The sequence below is a fragment of the Sesamum indicum genome, linkage group LG7, assembly GCF_000512975.1.
Source record: "Sesamum indicum cultivar Zhongzhi No. 13 linkage group LG7, S_indicum_v1.0, whole genome shotgun sequence".
NCBI classification, from domain to species: Eukaryota; Viridiplantae; Streptophyta; class Magnoliopsida; order Lamiales; family Pedaliaceae; genus Sesamum; species Sesamum indicum.
In genome coordinates this window covers 1,875,013-1,900,661 of record NC_026151.1, presented here as the reverse complement: position 1 = coordinate 1,900,661, position 25,649 = coordinate 1,875,013, and the positions used below count along the sequence as shown (strand labels likewise).

The 25,649-nt window shown below is 35.1% G+C and overlaps 1 protein-coding gene across 1 annotated transcript; it reads right to left on the bottom strand.

The window, feature by feature from the left end:
- Window positions 15,160–18,814, bottom strand: LOC105165941 (probable glucan 1,3-beta-glucosidase A). The gene is made up of 8 exons (XM_011085095.2): window positions 18,491–18,814; window positions 17,706–17,825; window positions 17,416–17,613; window positions 17,053–17,214; window positions 16,799–16,968; window positions 16,328–16,477; window positions 15,604–15,956; window positions 15,160–15,512 (listed from the first exon to the last, which is right to left on the bottom strand). The coding sequence occupies exons 1-8, from the start codon at window positions 18,653–18,655 to the stop codon at window positions 15,331–15,333; spliced, it is 1,500 nt and encodes a 499-aa protein (XP_011083397.1). The 5' UTR covers window positions 18,656–18,814; the 3' UTR covers window positions 15,160–15,330.

Below are 25,649 nucleotides of genomic sequence, written 5' to 3'. Positions count from 1 at the left end.
GGTTTGGCAGTAAGATAGAAGAAACCCTGGTCGCCTGACCTCTTCGAGGTCGTAAACTTGTAAAGCGACCAGAAGCTATCGAAGTCGGGTTCAAGCTCGAAGTATTCCATTATGATAATAAAGGATAAAATATGGCAGATGGAATTGGGAGCTAGTTGCATGGGACCTATCTCCAACCTAGATAAAATTCTAGCAACGGTACGAGGAAGGGGAAAACGCAAGCCCGCAGCTAAATGTACAATAGAAATCGGACAACTACCGGGTGGAGGTCGATTCATGCGATCCGAGGGAGAAGGAAGAATAATTTCGTAATCTAGAGGAATATAATACCTCTCTCTAATCGCATCAGCGGTGAAGTATAAAGTGCTTTCAATGGTTAGCCAAGGTTTATCAGTTGGTTCGCCCTCGCTATGTTCTGGGGTCATAAGTGAGATCGCTATCTCCGGGTCGCTTCTACCTACGCTAGGGGATCCTATCTGTTTTCTACGAGCCATGGGTATTTGTGAGGTCGCAGAGGAACTGCCGGGACTACCCGAAGAACTAGCAGATGAACTACCAGAGGTACTCGATGAACTACCAGAGCTACTAGATGAACTACCAGATGAGCTACTAGAATTACTAGGCTTGGAAGACATAATATTAAAAGGAGGTCGCTCGGAAGTACCTGGCTAGAAGGCAGGTCGCAGCTGGAGGAGGCAGATCGCGCGAGGAACAATTGAGATTGAGAATGTTGCAGAACTGCAGTCGAACCTCCCTGTATTTATAGGGGTAAATTTATGGAGATCCGTGTCGAAGACAACGGTCGGATGTCGAAAGGCAACGGTCGGATATCGAGATGGCGATGATGATCTGAGGGACGAGATCGATAGACCATTCGACTTTCCTTAGCGTGCTACTCACACTAAGAAAAGTAGGGGAGTAATGATGGGGGTAAAACCCTATTTTCTCGTAAAAAGACAACTTTGCCCTTGATGGGGCCCAAAATCGCAAGTTTGCCAGCATGACCCGCGCCACTTTCACCGGGTCGGGTCGCGACCCGACCCGACGACTTGGAGCACGTGGCACGCGCGTAGCGGGTCGATAGACCCCCTGGTTCTCTATATATACCTCCCGGTCAGTGTATTAGAGGTACGTCGTCTCGACCGCATTTTACCTTCAGCTCGCTATTTTTCCCAGCGACCCCATATTTCGACCTCAACCAAACACTGACTTAAGCATCGGAGGGCCTTAGCTGGGGGCCACCCCAGCAAGCCTAACGATCTGCTTCTTTTCTCAGGGCCCAATCACTAGTCTGGGAGAGGAGCGACCTCGAACCGCTTGGGAGACTGAACCAAGGAGGTCGCGTATTTTCGACCCGGATCAGTATGGCTTATATTATATTTTTTATCTTATACGTAGACGTATTTTTAATTTTGGTTTTTTATATTGTAAGTAATTTCTATATTGCATTTTTTAAGTCTATTTTTTTTAATTTCAAGACATAAAAGAATGTGGAATTCATTAATTATTAAGGATCGAGTCCAAAGCTCTGCTAAGTGGCAGACTGGCGGGCTTTGGGGGGGAAAAATACCCGCCAAAAAAAAAAAAGAAAAAATGATGGGAAAGTGTTCTTCCTTCTTATTCCTTGAAGAAATAAATTATTTCTTTTTTGTTCTTCAATTTAGTAGGAACAAAAGGTTAGACATGATTGCAAAGGAAGATTTGGTGCAAAATATTGACAAACTTGGACATTGTTATGTAACTTTAGATCCATTACATTTAGTTCCAGTTTTCTGTAAACGTTTATCAAACATCAAACTTTTCGTAATGCAATTTGTATTTCTGAATTTGATATAAAATTTGGGACAAAATGCATAAAATCCTTTATGTTTTAGTAAGTATGCAAAACATACTGTACTATTTTCAGAATAGGCTAAAACCCCCTCCTGTTTTGTTTTAATTAGCAAAAAATCCTCATTATGTTAGCAACTAATGGGAAGTAGAGGAGAAGCGCGTCTACTGCGTTTGGTAGTCATTTTCTGCGGTTTAGGTTCATATTTAATGACATTTTGGACTAAAATACCCCTCTATGCGTCTATATAACATACAAAGAATTTTTTGGCTTGTTTTGTGTGTTTATTTTGTAATTTCTCACCTTAAAAAATATATTAAATTTAAATTGAAATATTAAATTAAATTATATTTAAATTCAAATAATTTTATAATTGTTAATTAATAAATCTAACTATTATTTGTAATTAATTAAAATATATATTTAATTAAAATAATTATTATTAATTAGCCAAAATATTTAATCATTATAATTATTTAAAATATCCTTAATTAACTAAAATATATTTTAATTAATATAATTAAAATTAATTAAAAATTAAAAAAAGGGAAAAAACCGCGATTTTTGCCCCTTTTTCGCCGCCGTCCGGACGAATTTTCAACAGTCAATGGTACCATTTGAATCCTCTCTTCAAGACTAACATTTTCATACCTTCAATTTGAGTTTTCGTCAATCACAGAGAGTGGGCTCAAGTCACGACCTCCGAACATGTTTGCCGTTGATTCGTCTCCGTCCGGTCGAATCTCGCCTCTCAAACCACCACCATCAGACTCGTCTCTTCAAGGCGATTCTAACGAGACCGGCCTCACTCAATTTGCTAAAGAATTTACTGAGATATGACGATTTTAAGAATTTTAGCCGCTGGCAACCAGAATTTGGGGGGTGCGCCGGGCGGGGGAGGGGGGGATTATGGGGGTAGGGTGGATAGTTTGTTTTTTTTAAATATATAATAATAATATATTTTTAAAATTTTAAATTATTTATATATAATATAAGTTAAATAATTTGTTGAATCTAGACCTTTTATTTTTTTAAAATCTAACAGTTGAGATTAATTGATTAGATCTGATGATCAGTATTTGATCAAAGAAGATTCAACGGTCATTAATATATATAATAAGTAAAGGTATAACGGTTATTTTTTAAAAAATTAACACCGTTAGTTGGATTTAACGGAGAGGGGGCAATTGAGTCCATTCTTCTTATGTTCTCTTTATTTCCTCATTCTTTCTCGATTTTTTCTTAATCTTTCACTATCCCACTAATATTTTTATACCCTCGTTCATCAATTTCTATTGAATTTTCGTTGATATTTCAAGTTCTTTTGGTCAAGTAACAACTTTAACTCTTTATTTGTCAGTTGATTTTATTTGTTGTACTTTTCTCAATTAAATTTAATGCTATAATATATATGTGTGTGTGTGTGTGTGTAGGACTCATCATGCTAAGACAGTTGCGGAGATGAATGTATGAAAAGAACCTGCAGAGGAGGGCGGGTCTTACTCTAGAGTTTGAGGATGGTGTTATTACTTTTATAGAATGGGCAAGTCTCAACACACATATATAGACGGTGAGAAAATTAGATGTCCTTGTCGGAAGTGCAAAAATAAGGTTTTCGAAACCTTTGACGAGGTAAATTTTGAATTGTATATAAAAAATTTTATGCCTTAGTATTATAATTGGACTTCACATGGAGAGGAAAGGGTGGAGGAGTACTTTGAGGTCTTACCGTGCCCCCTTTGTAGGAGGAGCAAAATCCCCTGGCTCCTGATGAATAGGGTACCAGTACGCACTTGGGTAATGTGGGCCAGATGAATTAGGCGTAGAGGATGGTTTTCGATGTCACTGGGTTGGCTTTCTGGTCTTCTAATTATAACCAGAATGGTGCGCCTGATGACGATACGAGGTTATGTCCTACTGATGTTGGCCTAGTTCATATTACAATAGTGCCCATATGATTATGTATCTGGGCTGGTAGATCAGTTTCATAATGTACTGCATGCTATAGAGCAGTAGTTGTGAAATAATTGCACTCAATCTCAATTGGCATATGTTGCTGAGTTAGTGAATATCAAGGCCGATGACCATATTTTTGAGTGAATATATGATCCAATATCCTAGTGGGCTAATCCTATATGCCCCGCGACCACACCCTGCCCTTCGATTACTATAGTACGAAGTAGTTGATAACAGACTTGGGTTTAACTGTTGAGAAGATTGCGTGTAAGAATGGTAGCATCTTGTACTGGAAGGATGGCATTGATCTGGACTACCGCAAGTTTTGTGGAGAAACTAGGTACAAGCCGACCAGGGAGCGAAATCCTAACCGCAAGAAGACCCCTATGTCATTCTTAGGTACCCATCGATTACGTTTTTCCTATAGAGATTGTATACTTCAGAAATGATTGTCGAGCAAATGACGTGGCATGCCAACCATCAGATGGAGGAAGGATCCATGAGCTATTTGTCTGATGTAGAGGCATGGAGGCATTTTTACCGGATATATCTCAATTTTGCAGCAGAGCCCAGCAATGTTAGACTGGGTTTGTGCACGAATGGGTTCGCATCACACGGGCAGTACGGTGGTACGTATTCATATTGGCCCGTTATGCTTACACGGTATAATCTTTCACCAGGAATGTGCATGAGTTCTGAGTATATGTTCTTGAGGATAGTGATCCCTGGCTCTTCGAATGTGAAACGTCTCATCGATGTTTACCTAAAGCTGCTGATCGAGGAGTTGCAGAATTTATGGCATGTGGGTGTACTGATGTGCAATAAAGTGAAGAACGAGACATTCGCGATGCGCGCCGCTTTGATATGGACAGTGAACGACCTACCTGCTTGATGTCGTTTGGATAGAGTATCGATGGTGTAATGGGGTATCCAGTTTGTATGAAATACACAAGTGCATCTATCTGCAAAACGGTGGGAAGGCGTGCTACTTTGATTGCCACAGATAGTTTATCCCCCCGAATCATCCGTACCGTACGAACAATAAAGCATTAACAAAGAATCAAGTAGAAAGGAGGGTTGCACGTCCCAGATTGACAAAAAACAGATCCGCGATTGGGTTGAAAAGTTTAGTCCTGCGGTTGAAGTGTTGTTGTCAATTCCAGACGGCTACAGTAGGGAACATAAATGGATAAAAAAAAGTATCTTTGGGAAGCTCGAGTATTGGTCGACGCATCTGATACGAAATAATCTTACTATCATGCACATTAAGAAGAATGTGTTTGACAATATATTCAATACCATAATGGATATAAAGGGAAAAATGAAGAAAAACTAAATACTAAGGAAGAACCTGAAGATCATATGTAATCAACCGGAGCTCGAGGTTGATGAAAGGAGGCCAAACGTGATGCTCAAAACTGTATATATGCTGACCAAGGATCAGAAGAGGAGAATAGTGAATAGATTAGTCATCTCAAGTTTCCTTATGGTTATGTATCTAATTTGGTTCGTTGTGTGAATATGAAGAAGCTAAAGCTTCATAGCATGAAGAGTCATGATTGTCACGTATTCATGTAGAAGTTGATCCTGATTGCCTTTCTTGAAATGCTTCCTCAGCCGGTATGGAGTGTGTTGACAGAGGTCAATCTTCAATTCTAGATTCTATGTCGACGATGCTCAATGTAAACAAGGTACAAGAGTTGGAAGGTAGGTTGCAACCATCTTGTACAATTTCGAGAAAATATTTCTGCCAATTTTTTTCGACTAAATGGAACACATAGAAGAAATCGGTCTATTCACTTCTAAATACTTTAAGCTACAAATTCTTTGCAATTGGAACAGTCCCCGAACAAATGACGACCTCTGTATGAATGACACTCGTATCCAACAGTCTATTTTCAACTACCCTGGCCGAGCAAGTGGTTACGTTAAAGAAGAAGTGGCTCAGTGGCTCACATGGTTTGATGGACAGTTGCATCGTCTTGAACCTCGTTGACTGTGAATCAGGTATAATATTTCACTATCCATATAACAAAAATGTCAAAAACTTCATTGAATGTAGTATTTTGTCGATCTAATCATATCCAATGGTCTGATTAGACAATATAGTATAAGAGTATAAGATGATACATACATCTATGTAAGATTAACAATCTTATATATATAATATACTTGATCTTTGAACATGTATCAATTTAATTTTAAAATATTATATGTTTTGAATGGTCTTAATTAATTTATGGTCTAATTCTATGTGATCATTTACATGTGTGGAATGATTTTTTCTTTATTTTTTTATTTAAAAGAGAAAATAATTTTGGCACAATATTAGGAATGATTTTTTAAATATAGGAACTATCATCTGAATATCTTCAAAATATACGTCGTTTTTGAATTAAACGACCTTGTTTTTTGTAGTTAGGAACAAATTTAGGAACTATGACCAACCGTGCCTAAATAAATCAAGAATCTGACTAATTCACATCAACTAAAACGATGTTGGTTTGATTATTAAGAACGGGCATTGGAATAATTTTTTAAAAGTTTGACCTTTACAAAATTTAAGTATATAAACAACACCTAACAGATTTTTTTTCCTCCCTCCTCTCCCTCTATCATAGCTCGCACTCTCTCTCTCTCTCTCTCTCTCTCTCTCTCTCTCTCTCTCTGTGTGTGTGTGTGTTCCACCCTGTGCCATTTCGCCTTCCCGCCGCCGTTCGCCCTCCCTCCTTCTCTCTTTGATCGAAGGTTGGTTCACTCTTTTTTTCTTATTTCCCCCTCCCCCATTTCTGAAAATATTTTCATAAAATATTTTCTAATTTTTTATATAGTATTTCATTTAAATATTTTTGAAAAATATTTTCTGTTTCGTTCCAAAAAAGTAAACACCATTCAATGTAAATAGTAAGCACAACAAACATATGGCGTCACAGATGAATGCTTACTACATTCATAAAGATTGCTAAATGATTCCCAAAACGGCCAATCCAAGTGGCTTTCTGGTCACCTATTCTAACACTTTTCCAAGTAACCACACTATAATTTAGCTTGAATACAAAACCTGATTGGGACTTGACATCATATCGTTCGATAAAAAGCTAGCATCGCTGTAGCCTTCCAGTATTAAATCTCGACCACCATAGATCAAGAACATATCTTTAGTCCTTTTCAGGTACTTAAGTATGGTCTTGACCTCACTCCAGTGTGCTTCACTAGCACATGTCTGATATCTGCTCGTTAAACTCAAAGTGTATGCAATATCGAGCCTAGTGCACTGTTTAAGTTCCTCATCAGTCTTGGGAGATTGTTTCTTGGACAGCTTAATCCCATACCTCATTGGAAGGAATCCTCATTTTGAGCTTTCCATCTTGAATCTCCTCAAGGCTTTCTCAATGTACGAGGATTGGGTTAATCCTAACATCCTTTTGGATCTATCCTTGTAGATTCTGATGCCAAGGATGTAGGAAGCTTCACCTATATCCTTCATGGAAAATTGAGTGGACAATCATACTTTTATGTTTCCCAATATCTTGACATCATTCACAATGAGCAAGATATTGTCAACATAAAGTACAGGGTATGTAATTGATCTCCCACTAATCTTCTTGCATACACAAGGATCAGATTCATTTTTCATGAAATCATATCCTCGTATGAATTCATCAAAATGTGTGTTCAAGCTTCGGGAAGCTTGTTTGAGGCTGTACATGGACCTTTGGAGACGACAAACTTTAAGTTTTTCTCCAGCGGAGGTGAAACCTTCCAGCTGATTCGTGTATATCTCTTCCTCAATGAAACCGTTTAGGAAGGCCATTTTCAAGTCCATCTTCCATATTTTATAGTCATACAAAGCTTCTATAGCGAGCAGTATCTGAATGGACTTGGCCATTGCCACGGGCAAATAGCCTTCCTCAAAGTCGACCCCGAGTCGTTGAATGTATCCTTTTGCCACGAGCCTAGCCTTGAAGGCAGTAACCTCTCTGTTAGTTCCAAGCTTATATTTGTCGACCCATTTGCAACCAATCAACTTAACCCCTTTAGGGGGTCCACGAGGGTCTAAACTTGATTTCAACTCATCCAGTCTATTTCGAATTTCATGACCTCAAGCCACTTTATCTGAGTCGATGTCAAACATCGCTTCCCGTATGTTCTTGGATCACCATCCAATTGGTTAGTCAAGCCTAAGAATTCATACCTATCGGGAGGTTGGGATATTCTGGTTGACTTACGGAGAACTGGAGCACTGTTATTGGGAACCATAGGAATAGATGGTGTTGCATTTTCTTGATGAGGTATCTCACTTGACTTTTTAAGTAGTTCCTCATCATGTCGACTATTTGTAGGAAAGCCCTATTTCAAGAATATTGTGTTCCTTGCGACAAAAATCTTTTGTTCATATGGGTCATAAAAATAGTACCCTGCAATTTCTTTCGGATAACCGACAAACTTACACAGACTAGATCTTGATTCTAGTTTGTCTCCTACTAGCCTGTTGACGTATGAGGGGTTACCACATACTCTCAAGATCTTGTAGGATACAGGCTTGCCGTGCCATATCTCATATGGCACCTGGGGAAAAGTCCTGGATGGCGCTATGTTGAGAAACATGGGCGCTGTGTCAAGAGCGTATCCCCAGAAAGATAGAGGCAGTTAAAACACATCATGGATCGAACCATGTCTAACAGGGTTTGATTTCTCCTTCCGACCATGCTGTTAAGTTGCACGTTCCAATAACTATAACCCCGGTTTGAGAGATCACCCAAATTTGAGGTATGATAATCTTCCTCAAAACTTTCAAAGGGTTCCACACTAACAACCACCACCACCATCTCAAACCAATCCAAATAATGGTATGCCCCTAGAGGATATCATGAAGACACTCACATTGAGCACCCAACAATTCCAACAAGAAACTCGCAAATTCCAACAAAAAACCCGCTTGAGCATACAAAATTTGGAATCCCAAATGAGCCAACTAGCCTCCTCCGTCAGCCGCTTCAAATCTCAAGGTAAGTTTCCCTCTCAAACTATCATTAATTCTAAACAAAACGTTAGTTATATTACCTTGTACAATGGAAAAGAGCTACAACTCGAAAATAGCACTAGGCGTGGGCACGCACAACAAGGCAAAACAAAGGATGCACTCAAAATTCCTCCAAAATAAGTTGAAAAAGCCAACCAAGTCAGCAAGGACAGTCCCAAGGTGTTCATGCCCAAACCTCCCTTCCCGGAAAGATTCGCTAATTCCAAAGAGGAGGAAGAGGAAAAGGGGATTTTTGAAACTTTATTCAAAGTTGAGGTAAATATTCCCCTACTCAATGCAATTAAACAAATACCTAGCTCTGCAAAATTTCTCAAGGAATTGTGCACCAACAAATCCAAATTGAGAGGTAATGAAAGGGTAAGCATGGGAGAAAATGTATCTGTCATTGTTCAAAGAAAACTACTTCCTAAATGCAATGATCCAGCTACGTTTTCTATCCCTTGAAAAATTCAAAAGATTGGAATCGAAAAAGTAATGTGTGATTTGGGTGATTCAATCAATATTATGCCTCTTACTATCTATGAATCTTTGAATGTTGGTCCATTGAAAGAAATGGGAGTTGTTCTTCAACCGATCGTTCCGTAGTTTACCCTAAAGGAATTCTTGAGGATGTACTTGTGCAAGTTAATGAATTGGTTTTTCCTGATCATTTTTATGTTCTTGACATGACGGGGGATATTTCTCCTAATTCTGCATCCATCTTGTTAGGAAGGTCATTCCTTAAAACCTCAAAAACTAAAATTGATGTTGATACCGAAATTCTCTTTATGGAATTTGATAATGAGGTTATTGAGTTTTAACATTAGTGGTGCCATGCAATATTCTAATGATGTGCATTCTTTTTTTTTTTTTTTTCTCATTGATTTTATTAACCCTTTGGTGCAAGAAAATGCTATGTTTGATGGTCAGGGAACATTTAACAAAAATCTCACCTCGAGTGCAAGAACTTACAAAAATAAAAATTTTCGTGACAAAATAAGTTCAAGGAAAAAGTTATCCATGAGCCGCTAAGTTCTTCTAAATCCATACCATCACTAGGTTGCATTACATAGAGGAAGTGAATTTAGAGTGTCCAACTCATTTAAGTTGAGGCACAACAACGTCTAGCCAAAGACTTTCTTTAGGAGGCAACACATGTCCTTTTGTTTTTCTCAATTATTTTTTTCTCTTTTTCTCTCTCATCTAACTTCTTGTGAATGTTGTGATACCACTACAATCGATTTTTGCAGGTCAGGGTGAACATGCATCAACCCTACAATTAGGCGTGCCCACGCCTAATTCGGCCAACTAATCTGTCAAGATGTATGAGCATCCATAAGGGACTCCCCCTCTCGTTCTCGGTCTCACAATTCTCGAGCTCTCGCAATTCCATCACTTACCCCCAAATCACTAAGGGACGTTCTCTTTCTCATTTTCTCTTATTTCATCGTCCTAAATATGCATGCTTGTCACATTGAGGACAATGTGGAATTAAGTGGGGGGAGGGTGTTTTGATGATTGCTTTGGTAGAAAAATGAGTCTTGGTGAATTAATTATTTTGATTGATGCTTGATACCCCTTCCATATTTGTTGAACCCATTTTTTTTTCTTGTCCTCATACTAGCTTTTTGATCAAAGACTTAGCCTAATCAAGTAATAATTTGGTAATCTGTGATAAGGGTGTACATCTAATGACTCTTGATAACTTACGAATAGAACTTATTTTTGCAAATGGTGATTTGATTTGAAAATTGAATGTGGAAAATTGGTGGACATAACCTACTTATAGAGGAATTTTGAGTCTATACACTCATAAAAATCTATAATTTTTATCTTGAGAGATAATGCTTCATGATTTTGTCTTCCTAGAACTTGCTTAGAACCATATCGAGGTCACATCTCTATGTATACACTTGAAAATGATAAAGGCACTAGGATAAAAAATCTCTTTAGTTTAAAAAACCACCCACATGCAATTCCCCTGAGTAAGCCCATTTGAGTCTTATGAGCCTTAATTCCTTGTTATGAATCCCCACGTATAAACAAACTCTACCGTCTTTTTATTACCCTTGTTTGGCCTTTTTAGGGACTAGTAGAGCGTCAAGAAAACAAAGATGTATTCTAAATATGTGTTTTGACATTAAGTGTGGGGATATCTCAATTTGTAAAGGGGGTTCATGAGCTAATATGTCATGTGACAATCTTGTTCTATGCCTTAATGCAAAATAGACAAAGAAAGAGAGAAAAAAAAAAGATAAATATGCCTTCGAAAAAAAAAAAACAAAAAGAAAATCGAAGAATGCAAAAAAAAATAGAATACTCTCTCTCTTTGAAAGAAAGGCATAGCTTAAGTCGAGGAAAGTGGGACATGAAATTAGAGCATGAGATAAATCAATTTTGAGAAGCTTGGATTTTTACATATATCACTTGGTGCTCTAATTTAATTTCTTGAATTTTCACCTCAATTTTTCTTATTCTTCCCACCCCTAAACCAAAGCCCCATTACAACCAAAATATAAGATCTCTTGATTCAAGTGTGTGCATATTTATAAGTAGTGGAGATTTTGGTGTATAATTAAGCCTATGGTGAAGCATTTTCATAAGCATTTGAGGGAAACACTCAACAACAAAAACACTTGAGAGATTGGCAGATATGAGAGCACAGTCCACTTGTTTTCCATGCTTAATTTTTGATAAAAATCATCTTGTGAAAACTTATTTGAAGCTTGTTGAGTTGTCTTTTATCATATGGTGTACCATTCTTTGAACACTTAACTAGATTTCTGCTTGGGTACTTTCGTCTGCGATCTGTAAAGTTTGGAATGAAATTTTTGAACGTATCTTATCCCTATTTTTTTGAATCGAGGACGAGCAAAGGGTTAAATGGAGGGATAATTGATAAGATCGCATTTTGTGCTTATTTTATATTATATTTTGACCTATCTTCTGACCAAAATGCTCCTAATTAAATATTATTTTGCAGCATTAGGGCAAATGAAATGGAAAATGAAGAAAAGAACCAAAAGGAAAATTCGGACAAGACTCAAACTCAATTTTTGGCAAGAATTTGGATCTGCTTGGACAACCTTTTGATGAATGAGGAGTTTAAGGATTATAATTTTATTTCCATTAGTCTTTTAGTTCAATTAGGAATCTACCTTTAATCTTAGTAGAATTAGGTATCTAGTTAGTATGTATATGTGATATAATTCACTTTAAGAGCCAACTTTTAAACTCTTGAGAATTTTAGATCTTAAATTCTCGTCTCTCTATTTCTCTACATTTTTATGATATTTTCTTATTTTATTTTTCATGCGTTCTTCCATGAGCATGTTTAGCTAGTTCTCTCATTCCGGTTGAAGACTTGGTGAATGCTTAATTCGAACAAGTTGTGAGATCTAATTTATGCTTTCTACTTTTATTCATATTGGTATTTGTTGTTCTCTGTGCTTTTATTACAAATAATCTGATTTATGAATGATAGGTAGTTATTCATTGTCAAGAATATTTGCCTAGCCAATTGAATTTGCAAATGCGTAATTGTTTGTTTAGTTCAATAACTAGTAATAACATATCATAATTGATTATGTAGAAGTTTTCGATTATGTTGTGGGGAATGCACAATTTAACTTAAATAAATTCTCGTACGAATTTATTAGTTAGAATTAGGTCTTTCTAGTTCTTAATGTTGTTGGTAAATTAAATTTTGAGGACATTTCCAAGGTTGTTTACTGATTAGGGATTTAGTCAACAGACGTTCCTTGACTATCCACAAGGAAAGGTGAGATCATTAGGTCGTAAAAATGGCCATAACCAATTTATCTATCATAAATAATTATTATCTTTGCATCTATTATCAACCGTGGAATTAAGCATGATCCTGTCTTTAACTGAAATACTTTTTTTTTATATTTACCTCTTCTAATTATATTAGCTCTTTAGTTTAATTTAGTTTTTATTTTTATTCTTCTTTACAATCAAACACTCCTCTCCCCCCAATTATTTTTATTTTTGAAGGAATTAATTTAAAATCAATTCCTGTGGAATCGACCCTACTCACACTTCTACAAAATTATTCGTAGGAATTATTTTTGGTGGAATCGACACCCATCACTCAAGTTCGAGGACTACTCCCGAACTATCGAAATTGGAGATTCAAATCATACCGGCCAAGCCTCCAAAGCTTCCATATGAAAATCCCCACGAGTCAGTTCAGTTGATTCAACACCTAGTCAATCAACCCATGAAGACGCATAGACGTCCGCATCTGTCACTGATGAAACACGGTACTCACCAATTGAATGCGACTCTTAGTGCAAGTCTCCATAGGACTCTCGATGTCAATTCTTGAGGTCCTCAACTTAAAACGTTTCAAGCCCAACCTTTTGGCAATTGGTTTCATGACCACCATCCGATGCGCGGCTCAACTGCACGGTTATCAATTGGTCTATGGGCTTTGTTGTGATGTTCAAGTAAAAATATAAACATACAAAATGAGTACAACGAAGTGGATGCAAGATAAGCGTACTCATTTTATTCACTTCAAATAATATTACATGATATTGTTAATTTGTCAGAACAAAATACATCTAGGCTAATCTAATTGGCTTTTGAGCATTTATTCTAACAGGGAGGCGCCCCGAAGACCTAGGACTCCTAAACCTAGAGGGACTGCCGCAGAATAGGAGTCCTCACATGCAAGGAGTCCTCCCTCAGGCAAAAAGATGTTGCTGTGAGGTGGTCAGTTGGAGATATGATCGAATCAGGCCTCATTTACACGTATTTTGGTCCCTTTTTCCGAGAACAAAGGTGGTGTGTAGTGTCCCAACCAAATAGGAAGGCACCCCTTATATGTATAGGTTCAATTCCTCAATGGGGACACTTACTATGATCTGAAAAATCACTCCCTATTTCTTCTCTATCATTCCAATTGTACTCTAATCACGACCTATTCCATGAATTTATTTATCATATCTCAATTTTTCATTACACTTTATTTCTACTATTTAAATCTGGAACTAACTTAGGCATCAGAGTATTAATGTGTTGTTTTGCAGGTCTCATTTTTAAATTCTTTTATTCAATTGACCCAAATTCACCATCCAAATCCAAACTTGTTGGATCCCTACTAAAATCACATGCATCACTGTTACATTTGATTGTTAGGGACTTTAATGATATATATATATATATATATATATATAGAGAGAGAGAGAGAGAGAGAGAGAGAGAGGAGAGATGAGGGATTATACGAGTGCATTTGAAAGAAAATGGACTAAAATCGGATAAGAACACGTGACAAGGAACTGATAGAGAGAGATTTGGACTTTATTTTGCAATAATAAAAATTGAGAAATTGTTTGGAAAAATAATTTTGATTTACATCTCACTTTCAATTTTAAAAATTAATTACTTCTGATGTTAATGAACTTGAAACGTCGCTGAAAATGTGCAAAAAATAAAAACTGAATTTTGTTTGGCTCATGTGATTTAATGATCATTATTAGATATTCCCAAAATACCTTCAATTCATGTCTAGAAATGTTGGCCTATTGTTTAAGAACTGGATTTTCTATTTAATCCTATTGCATATGCATTATTTTATTTAAACTATATATACCATGTTTATAAATATTACCTTATTTATTTTATCTTAAAAAAATGTACAATTGATGTGTGTACATTAAGGTAATTCGAGTCTAGTCGAACATATTATGTTTAACATTATTTGAGACATTATCAAGCTTGAAAAATTGCATTTGAATTTGATTAATTATTTACTTAAAAGAGCTCAAACGAGCTCTAATTGAATTAAACAGGAATTGGGTTTGAATAATTTAATATTTTTAAGTATATTTATTATTTTTGCACTAAGCAAACCGAGTTCAAGTCAAGCTCGAAATCTTATCCAAAAGAAAAGTTGTTCAAGTTTGATTTATTAAGTTTAACAAATTGAATTCAAATAAGCTTTTATCAATCAATTTCAGTCCATTTGTTTTTCGACTCTAGTGCATATTAAATGAATTTGAAATAAAATTACATATTTTCCTATACAAGCTCTGAAACTTTTATATAAGAAAAGACATGAAATCTTTATGGTTGCAGAGTTCATCGAGGAAGAGAGTTTTGAACTTATTTTGGACGTTTACTGTACTTTTTATAGGTATGAGCAGAACTTGGATAGCTTAAACTCACTTCTGCAAAGCTTGAACACCATGAACTTTAATATGAATTAATTTTTTAACGGGACATACTTAAACATTCTTTGATCTTTTAATTAATAATTTATTGCAAAAGCTTTTTGGTATGAACAGTGCCAAAAACAAAATTGAAAGCAAAGAAAAACAACTCAGAAATAAACACTTCATTATCATTCTTTTACTAATATTTACCTAACTCTTTGCAAAAAATACTATTATTGTTCAAAGAGAATTCAACAATATATGTATAGATATAAATATTTCCCTTGCTTATGTCTTGGTTTAACTGATGATAGTACAAACATGAAATTTCAGAGCTATCAGAGCTCCATATAGCCGTTTTCGATCATCCACCTGAAACTCCAATGCTTCTGCTCGCACTTGTACGACCAATAAGCCCATCCAAACGTGGCCTTCCCATAAACGTCGAGCTGAGCTTTTGCAAATCTCCGATAATCTTGCATCGAGGCATTGTCGATGTACAAATCAGCAGTCCATTCTCCTGCAATACGATATCAGAATTCTCTCATTTGTCAAAAACCAATCCTTCAAAACTTCATTTGAAAGTCTAAGTTTGTGTCATTTTCTCTTACCGACAAAGCTCAAAGGACCACCGGGACGAGTCACTTCTTGCAGCTGCTTTGGTCTTTTCTTGTAGACATAATCGACGTTCTGCTGACCGTTCAAGCTCCGGAAATAGTCTGAATACCGGTTGTAGTAGTGAACATCTATGACCGAGTAGTTGAGTCCTGCAGCAAACGGGAGGAGTTCTGTATGGTTTGCTTCTCCTAATCTATTTGATAGAATAACATAAGCAGTGGAAGTGTATGCTCTGACGGCATCATAACCGGCTTTATAGTACTTTCTCAAGCTATCCAAAGTGACACCAGGAGCTAATGGCTCATTCATCAATTCGATTGCTATGAGACTTGGGTGATCAGCATACCTGAAATAGAATGCCCCTATTAGCTTGATATGATACATAAGACTGCTTGAGAAAGTGAGAATAGGGTCTATATTGATATTTGCAGCTTATGAATTTTATCGAAATGCTTTAACTGAATATGGAGATCTCAAATACAACATGAATCCTTACATCAATAGAATTTGTGAGAATAGGGTGAATGTTGATAGTTGCAGCTTATGGATTTTATCGAAATGCTTTAACTGAAGCAATACTAGCAATATTATACAAATTCTATTGATGTAAGGATTCATGTTGCAAAAGAACAGAGAAAAGAACTCTAGGAAACTTAGAACCTATGTACAGCTTGTGAGTTCGAGTTGAGGATAGTTGAAAGTAATTCAAGAGTGAACCTTGCAGCCAAGAAGTCTATGACTGAAACAGTTTCGGGTATTCTGGAATCACCCCATTCCAGGAATCCATCTCTGGTTCCACTGTGATGATTACCGTTCTGTGATCCTGGAACTGCATGCAGATCCAATATGACCTTCATATTGTAGTTACTACAACAGAAATGAAGAAAATATTTTTACTTTTAACAACAATGCTCTAAGAATTTGTGAAGGAAGAAAGAAAAATAATCAAAAGTATATCCTGATCTTTATAGACAGGGTCTAGGATGGAGTCAGCACTTTTAACTAGAGGGGGAAGAAATATTTTGAGCCACATGAAATGCAAGTTTATTATTTGGGGGTGGGGGGGTGGGGGGGGTGGGAGCGCTGCCTCTATCATTCGCCTCTGGCAGTCTCCATTACTACTTATAAATGAAGATAAAACGAAAATGTGATGTACTATAAAACAAAAGATAACAAGCGCATGCTTACAAAGCCCACTCGAATGCGTTGTCTAGAGCTTGCAAAGAACCCCCAACAAATGGTTTTGGTGGAACAGGATCATTAATGATCCACCAGCCCACTGGAATTCTAACGGCATTGAGACCATTCTGGGACATAAATCTGAAATCGTCTTCAGTAATGTAAGTGCTCCAATGATTCTGCCGTTTGTACACAGCTTTTAGCAACTTCTACATTGTGATATTGATGGTGGAGTTGGTCATAAGCAGAATTATTTTTCTTACTCTCATTATTTCAGGAGCTACATCTGGACCATAGCCGTTGGTTAATTGATATTCCCCTTGCAAGGTCTTGACAATATGCATTTCAAATACGGAAGGATCTTGATCCTCCCACTCATCAGGGCTTCCCGAGTAATTCGCCATCACATAATCTTCTGTTGCTGCCTTTCACAGCCCAAATTTTTATACATATAAGAAACCCCAAGAGCATATTCTTCAAAAGTAAAAATCACCAGTCTCTCGGAACACAGTAATTTGATTGTTTGAGGATAATGAAACTTATTCACTCACAACCATCGTATACGGATCACTGGTGTTTGGTAATTCAAGAAAGCAAAATATTACTCCACTAGAGATAGTTTTTACCTGCAGATAAAGGTCATTCGCTGCTTGGATACGGACTCTAAGTGGATTATCACCATTGCGTACAATCCTGAATGATTCAGCCGTCCCTGGTTCAGATGCATGGGCAGATACTTTATTCCCTAAACCTTGAGTACTTAGTCCAATGAAATCTTTGTTGAGAACTCTAAAATTGAAGGTCGTCTCGTTGATTCTCCACAACTGTAGATCAAACAATAATGTTTTCAACTACAAACAAGAATAACCCGCGAGGTGGTGAACCAACCAGGATACCAAAAGAATAGAGAACTCACCCTGAAAGTTTCCCAGCTTCTAGGAATAGCACGGTTAGCTACCAAGGCCGAACCACCACCATTTTCCGCACATAGGTACTTGTTGAGCCTTACAGACTTCAAATGCACTTGAGTTCCATCCTAATTAACAAACAAGATGGCGTTAAAAATTCTCCAAATTATACATCCAAGTGAAAGGACATAGACTTTACATTCACTTAAGAATAAATTGACTACTTCTCAAACTGCTCTGTCATCTACAGCTACCTTCTATTTCAACAGATGAACACATCGATCGAACAAATTTAAGATTACCGATTCTTCAAATTCAGCAACGTAATTAGGATACACTGACAGCATATTAGATTTATCAAATAACATTTTTGAAACTTCAAAGACGAATCTCAGAGCCCGCGAAAGCAAGAAGCTCGATTCAAATCCGACCATCACCCATTTATGAAAAAGAGTTTTAACATCAGAAAAAGTGCAGCCTCTACATAATATAGGTACCAACGGAAAGCAAACTAGATGTCTTCTTTAACAACTTGAGCACAGTCAGTTCAATAATGTGATAATAGGTGAGATTCACACTTTTCTTGGATTGCTCAAAAGGGTTCCAAATTTCCACCAAATACACAGTCGAGCAGCAAAAATCCATTCAAGAACTCAAAAGAATCTGCAATTCTCAATAGCTTCACAAATCAAATTTTATCAACCAAAAAAGGCATCACAGCCATTTCTTGAGATGACTACCCCATCTTATCCAGATCAGGAAACAAGAAAAAGGAAAGCAATCAAACACTTACCAGGAGATCTTTGTTGGGGATGGCATCAAAAAGAGATGGGGTCATCCAGCCTTCAATCACAAGCCATCCCCCCAAATTCACCGCCTTAAATGGCAAATCGTGGCCCAAACATTGGAGCAGAAGCCAAGAAAACAAGAACACTGAAGCCGCAAACTGCTTCTTCATACTCTTCACCTCTGATTAACTGTCACCCTTGGAAAATGAGCTCCTTTTCAAGAAATTTACGCTGTTCTTGGAGCAACCGAAAACAGTACTGAACTAATCATACAACTTTACACTTTATTCTTTTGCTCGTTGAAATCTGAGGTGCAAGCAAACTCCCAAAAGTGGAGGAGAAAATAAAAGATAAAGAGAGAAAGTGGAGGGAAAAGAAAAGTGAATAAAACTCAGCCAATAGATCCATGCATGTCGCATCCCAGCCGTCCATCAAGCTAGCAAATGCCAAAGATGGTGGGGTGAGAAATTTAATCCACCTACGCTCCTTCTGCCACCCAATCCAACCACCCCGACACTGCCATGCATGACCCGGATTGAATTTTGTATTTCAAATTATGTTAAATTTTTCTTTTTGTATTTAATATATAAATATTAAGTATATAAATTCTTCTTTTAAATAATATAGAGGGATAATTATGTTCTCCTTTTTTGAAATTTGGTATAATTGCACGTACATTCCTGTAGTTTGGGAAATTACATGTAGCACCCCTAAAGTTTGATTCCGTCTAACAAATAAGTCCATCAATTAGTCAAAATTTATTGAATTTACTGATATTAACAAAAAACTTAATGAAAATTGATATTTACTTTCGATTAACTCATTACTGACTTATTTCAGGTCAAATAATTTTTTTCGAACTAAATTACCATTGTAAGGTGAAGATATACCTCTTCAAATGCATTAACGCGTGTGGCGTATAAGAATAATTTGATCGTAAAAAAGATTTATACGACCCGGAATAAATCAATAATAAGTCAATTGTGGTTAATATAGATTTTTTCTTCTAATTTTTTTATTAATATCAACAAATTTGAAAAACTTTGACTAACGAAGGGACTCATTTGTTAGATCGAAGCAAACTTCAAGCGTGCTAAATGTAATTTTTCGAACCACATAAAAGTTATGTGTAATTACACTAAACCTCATAGAAGCGAAATATAATTATCCCTAGTATAAATAGTGTAAATTTTGAATGCATCATGTGTATGTGTTAATTGAAATAAAAAAATCTCATTTGACTTGGATGAGACGTAAATAAGATGTTATAAAACGTTTGAAATATTCTTCAAAACATGAATTTATGATAGTACAGAATAAGATGTTCCGGACTTATTATAATTTCTTTTAAGAAAGGGTTTAATGTAATTTAATTTTTTATGATATTGTAAATGAGTAAATTATTCATCTACTAAAAAAGAAATAGCAAATTATTTTTTTGTATTTTTTTAAATAAAACAATTACATGTCTGTTTAAGGAGGTAAATTGCTTCATTATGAAAAATACAGAAGGATAAATTACTGTATTTTTTAAAATACAGAAAGGTAAATTATTATTTTTTTTTTTTGTAGAGGGATAGTTTGCAAATTTATAATATTAGAGTTGGTAGAAATGGAATTTCCAGTTTATTTTGAATATTATAAGTAATTTGTTCAATTTCTTTACAACAGTTCCAAACTTTTTTTTTTTTTAAGGTAAGGTAACTCGCATTAAATAAACAAAAGTAATGTATAACAAGAATGATAGGCTGACAACTTATTCTCAGTTCTGTTGTCGGTAATACTTCATAAGCCCCCGATTTTATTTTAGGGAAAAGTATTATTTTAATCCGTTAAGTATGCCTAATTTTAATTTTAGTCCGATAATTATGTTCATTTTTGTTTAGATCCAGTAACTTACGAAATTGCTTACTTTTAATCATCTGACAGATTTTCGAATAATTTTACCCCTATGCAACTTTTGAAAGGCAGTTTTAGTCCATATCTACTCATAGGGGTAAACTTGTTTGAAAATCTGCCAGAGGACTAAAAGTAAGCAATTTCGTAAGTTACTGGACCTAAACAAAAATGGACATAGTTATCGGATTAAAACTAAAATTAGGCATACTTAGCTTGCTAAAATAATACTTTTCCTAGATATTTTAATAACTTATTTTTAGGATTGAGAAAAAATGAAAGAAATATAGTTTTGTTCTTATAAGTAATGTTTGTTTTATTTGATCATATTTATTATGAAATTAATATTTTTAATTTCGTAGTTACAAAATTAATGTTTTTGGTTTTCATCCACTTTTTTTTTTTATCATAATTTTGATGTTGTAGGTGCATATGGCCGGTAAGTATTTTTGACTGAAGGAAAAATTAGTCTTTTTTTCCCATAATAGCATATGAATGCTCCATTTGACATACTTAATTTACTTGTGGAATAAGTGATTCTTTATGTTATTTCACGTGGCTTCAATTTATAAAAATATGAGAAGGATGATATTTAAATTTTGTGATAAAAGAAGAGAAATCCTGCTTGCCGACCTGTGCTCTGATGGTGATGATAAGCCCAGAACTACAGGAGACAAACCCGGAACTCCCAGCGCTCCACAGATCGTGCTTCCCCACTCCTTCTTGGGACCCAACGAGCTGGACCTATTTACAGACTCGATCATTGACCGAAAGTCCAAAAAGCATGGGTCGAGAAAAAAGGTGATAGCTGGCGAGAAGAAGTGAACGAGCTCTTTTTTTTTTGTCTTAATTTCCTTCAAAAAATTTTTTTTCCTTAAATATAGTTATATTTCTCCCAAAAATGATCCCGAGTTGAAAATACATTGATTTTTCCTCTAACCAAAAATACTTAATAGCCATGTACTGTACACATTGCCTGCGCTGTTAAATTGTAATGAAAAAGTGAATGAGGACCAAAAGTATTAATTTTTGTGTGTTACGAGAATAAATATGCTAATTTTATAATGAATGGAACAAAAATTGAAACGAGCCTAACTTATAAAACCAAAAATATTATTTTTCCAAGAAAATGCAAACAAAAAAAAAAAAAAAACTACTAAAAACAATGTTACATTCAACTGAATTCGATCATGATTCTTTTTTTTCTTAGTAATATATCGATTCAATCAATACATCTATATTACCAGCAGTAACAAATTATAATAACTATATAAAATGAGATAAACACTCACATAATGTGAAATAAATAACCACACGTCCAATTATTGGATTTTAACTCATGACACCAAACTTGTTCATGAAACTTTAATTTAACTTTAATCATTAAGTTAAGACATTATTAGCGACCATAATTCCTCTTATATACACCGACCAGGCATTTTCGTCAGTAAAAAGAGGGAAAAAAAAAAGAAAAAAAAAAGGGTCCAAACACGCCAAAAACATGACATCGCACTAAGAGGGCGTGTTTTTTAACTTCCATTTATTTCTATCAAAATGAGAGTTTTGTGATTAATTTTCATATTTTGGCATAAATAATGTATGAGAAAAGTATTAGTTTAGTCCGCTAAATATGCCTAATTTTAATTTTAGTCCGATAACTATGTCCATTTTTGTTTAGGTCTAGTAACTTATGAAATTGCTTACTTTTAGTCCTCTGGCAGATTTTCGGATAATTTTACCCCTATGCAACTTTGAGAGACAGTTTTAGTCCATATGCAACTTTGAGAACGCATCCGGGCCAATCTAATTGGAGTTTTGATCATCTATCCTACAATGATGTGATCTTTTAATATCCGTTCCTTATGTGTTTCAAAGCTTGTTCCAATATGGAAAGGGTTTTGGAATTATTACTTTTAACCGTGCTACATCCCACCTTTTTTTGTGTAGTATTAGAGGCAACTAACTGGAGGAGTAAAGAAGGGCAGAATTTGGGATATGAGCTCGGAAATGAGATTATTCACTTCTCTTACCTCGACTAACACTACCACTCTCAATCTAGTGTTGGAACACGACGGATCAGAGTTAGTGCACACGTTGTTTCTTCAAAACAAGACAATACATCGAAAAATCAAGTACAAAAAAAAAACAGAAACAAATGCTAATGATGCGATTCACAAATATATTTGGTATGACATGGATGAAGGAATTAATCAGACGATAATTCCAGTGTTAATGATTTGCCATCCCAATCTAGCCAACCCCCTTTAGATGATTGTGGAAATAATGATGACCCCCCATATTAAATATTAAATATTTGAAACTTTAAATCTCCATTTAGTGGACATGTATTGACATGTATCGACATATCTTTCTATATTTTATTTTTTACTAAAGTTTGTTAAGTTTAAATTTTATAAATTTTTAGTTGTAAATTAAGTATAATATTAAATTTAAAAAAATTATATATCACAATTTGAAACAAATAATATTGTAAAACAAAATTATAAATTTTAGGACAAAATGCATAAATTTTTGGAGGATTTGACTTCTTAATATTTCCTTTTTCTTGATTATTTTGTTTTTTTTTTTTTTTTTTTTTTTTTGCTAGGAGTTGTCACTTTCATCATTATACTAGAGGATAGAAGCTTAGAGCTAGAGAATTTGCTTATAACCCAGAATGAATTTTTACAATTTGAAAGTGAGATGATATTTTGGCGAAATACTGACATTTCTAGTGATAAATTAAATTATCATGTTTTTATATGTATTTTAATTTTTTTTCATACATTGCGAAAAATCACGATGAATTCAAAATATCATGAATCTTTATTATAATGATGGTAATAGGCATTTTTGGTTATTGGATAATAAAAAATAATTAAATTAATTAATTATGTTGGTCACAAACTCAAATTTAGTTGAAAGTGAACCAAAAGAGTCATACGCAAATCATTGAAAAGTGATGGGATTAATTGAAATTAATTTAGAAAGAAGTGAATTAATTTAATTAGAATAAATTAATTCTTGGAGAGCATAAATGATTGGATCATTTATGAGAAATAATCCATTGGATGGATAGTTCAAAATTTAATTAATCTTAATTAAATTTTGGACTTAATCTTTTAAATTAATTAGATTAATTAAATGGGGCTTGAACTATTTAATTGGTACACGGGCTTGTCTAAGCAATGGTTAATTAGTGGTGATGGGTAAGAAATAATTAGTTGCTAATTTATTAATTAAGTGTGTTGGACTTTGTATTTTAATTAGATTAAATATTCACATAATTTTTTTCAATTAGGTATTTTATTTAATGAATTAAATAGTAAACCTAAAATAGACTGGTAATTGAGCTCAATTCCATGTCTACACAAAATTCACAACTCTCCCTCAACACTCATCTCACGCCTCCTCTCGGTCATCTCTCTCAAGCCCTAGACGAGTTCTCTCCTCTCTCCATATGTGTTCTTTTTTATTTAGAATCAAGTCAAGGAGAAAATAAGATCAAAAACATTAATTTATAGTGTAGATTTGATCTTTTCTTCCCAATTTTGGACTTACTGCCACGACAATAAAATCTGGATCCTTCTTGGTGTGGTGTGGACTACTTTAGAAATTCCTATGTTGAAATCTCGATTGGATGCATCTTGGAGGAAAAAAGCAACACTTATAGCCGATTAAACAAAACGAAAAGATATTTTTCGATTTAAATATTGCACGTGTTTTCTCCATAGCAAAGAACTTATAGGTCGTATTTGTTTATATTTCTGCGTTTTATACACCATTAGCGCGGGAAAATCAAGGCTGCATCCCTTGATTTCTTATTTAATTGCTTTTAATTTTAATTTTTCGCACTTTCGCCGCGTTCCCTAACCAATCCATTACCTTTCAAATGTGTCTGACGGTCATCATTATGCCAATGTTCGAACTCTTCGAGTCCGGCATCAGTAGACCCTCTAGGCAAGGAAATGGGAGGAAGTTTGTTAAGAAAATTGGTGTGATTTTCATACTCCAAAATAATTTTGGGATTTCGAAAGTCAATCGGTATAGTTTCTTCTCGTAAGACAATTATTCTCAAGTATAATAGAAAGCGGATTCTTAGACATATTGATCTACATCAAAATTAGAGAAAGTGAAAATTGGCATTCATTCTTAATGTTAAATATAAGATTTATGACTTGGTCTTTTAGCTAAAAATTACTCCCACTATGTCAGCAAAACTACACCAACTTGCAAGTGGTCTTTTGGGAAATATTTTCATAGTGGGCTTGAAGTCCACAAATAATTTTCATACCCCATTTTTACGATTCACATGAAAAAGATTTTATGGGAGGTAACTCTTTATCTTTCTCATCTTCATAAGATCCCCAAGTATTTGGCCTCGCTTTTCATGTAACTCCAAGTGAATTATGTTATTATGTGTTAGATCTAACCCATCAACCAAAGGATAATCTTACATGTTACCCCCACCGACTCGTGACACAGGGTAACACTAAAATGATCTACTTGTTTTGAAAATATTACAACTTTTCAATACTCTCTTAAAATGTCAGAACTCATGAGACCATGATTTGGAAGGTGGTAGCATCGCATAATACACCATTATGGATGAAAGGTTTGGATTATCAAACACTTGTGATTTAATTTACTATTGGTCTAATATTTGAACTTGAATTTTCCAAGTAAGAGTTTATGTTTTTCATGACTTCAACATTTCCTCACAATATTTATTACGTATTTTGTATGCTTGCTGTTCATATATCATACATATAAGCAAGTAAAGCATAATAAATACTACATGTAAAATAAATAGCACGACCCTATGCATGATCATGAGCCCGTCTTATGCGACCAACCAAGTTCGTGATAGATCATTGGCCAATCTAAGAATTGCGATTGTAATTGTCCTATACTATTATAAAGATTGTATTACATACAATCATGGACCTTGGTCTCTACAATTGGACTCCCACCAACGCTCTTCATCTTTATCATTTTTTTCACCAATTTATATTTTACAATAAAATAAAATCCTCATAATCTATTCTCGTTACAACTTAATTTTTAATAAACTCTAATCATAAGTCAGGGGAAGTACATAGAAGTCAGGGGAAGTACATAGAAGGCAGAAAGACGTCTTATTATGACAAGGCAATAGACAAGGAGTGAATTAAAAAGACATACAGACTTCATCAAATGCAGAACAATAAATAAATAAACCAATCACATGGGTTTAAGGACTTCATGTCATCCTTGTTCATCAAATAA

Coding starts and splice junctions, on each gene's coding strand:
- LOC105165941 (XM_011085095.2), bottom strand. CDS start 18,655: ATGAAGAAGCAGTTTGCGGCTTCAGTGTTCTTGTTTTCTTGGCTTCTG. Junction 16,969..17,052: donor TAGCTCCTGAAATAATGAGA/GTAAGAAAAATA, acceptor TACAAACGGCAG/AATCATTGGAGCACTTACAT. Junction 16,478..16,798: donor AACGCATTCGAGTGGGCTTT/GTAAGCATGCGC, acceptor TTTCTGTTGTAG/TAACTACAATATGAAGGTCA.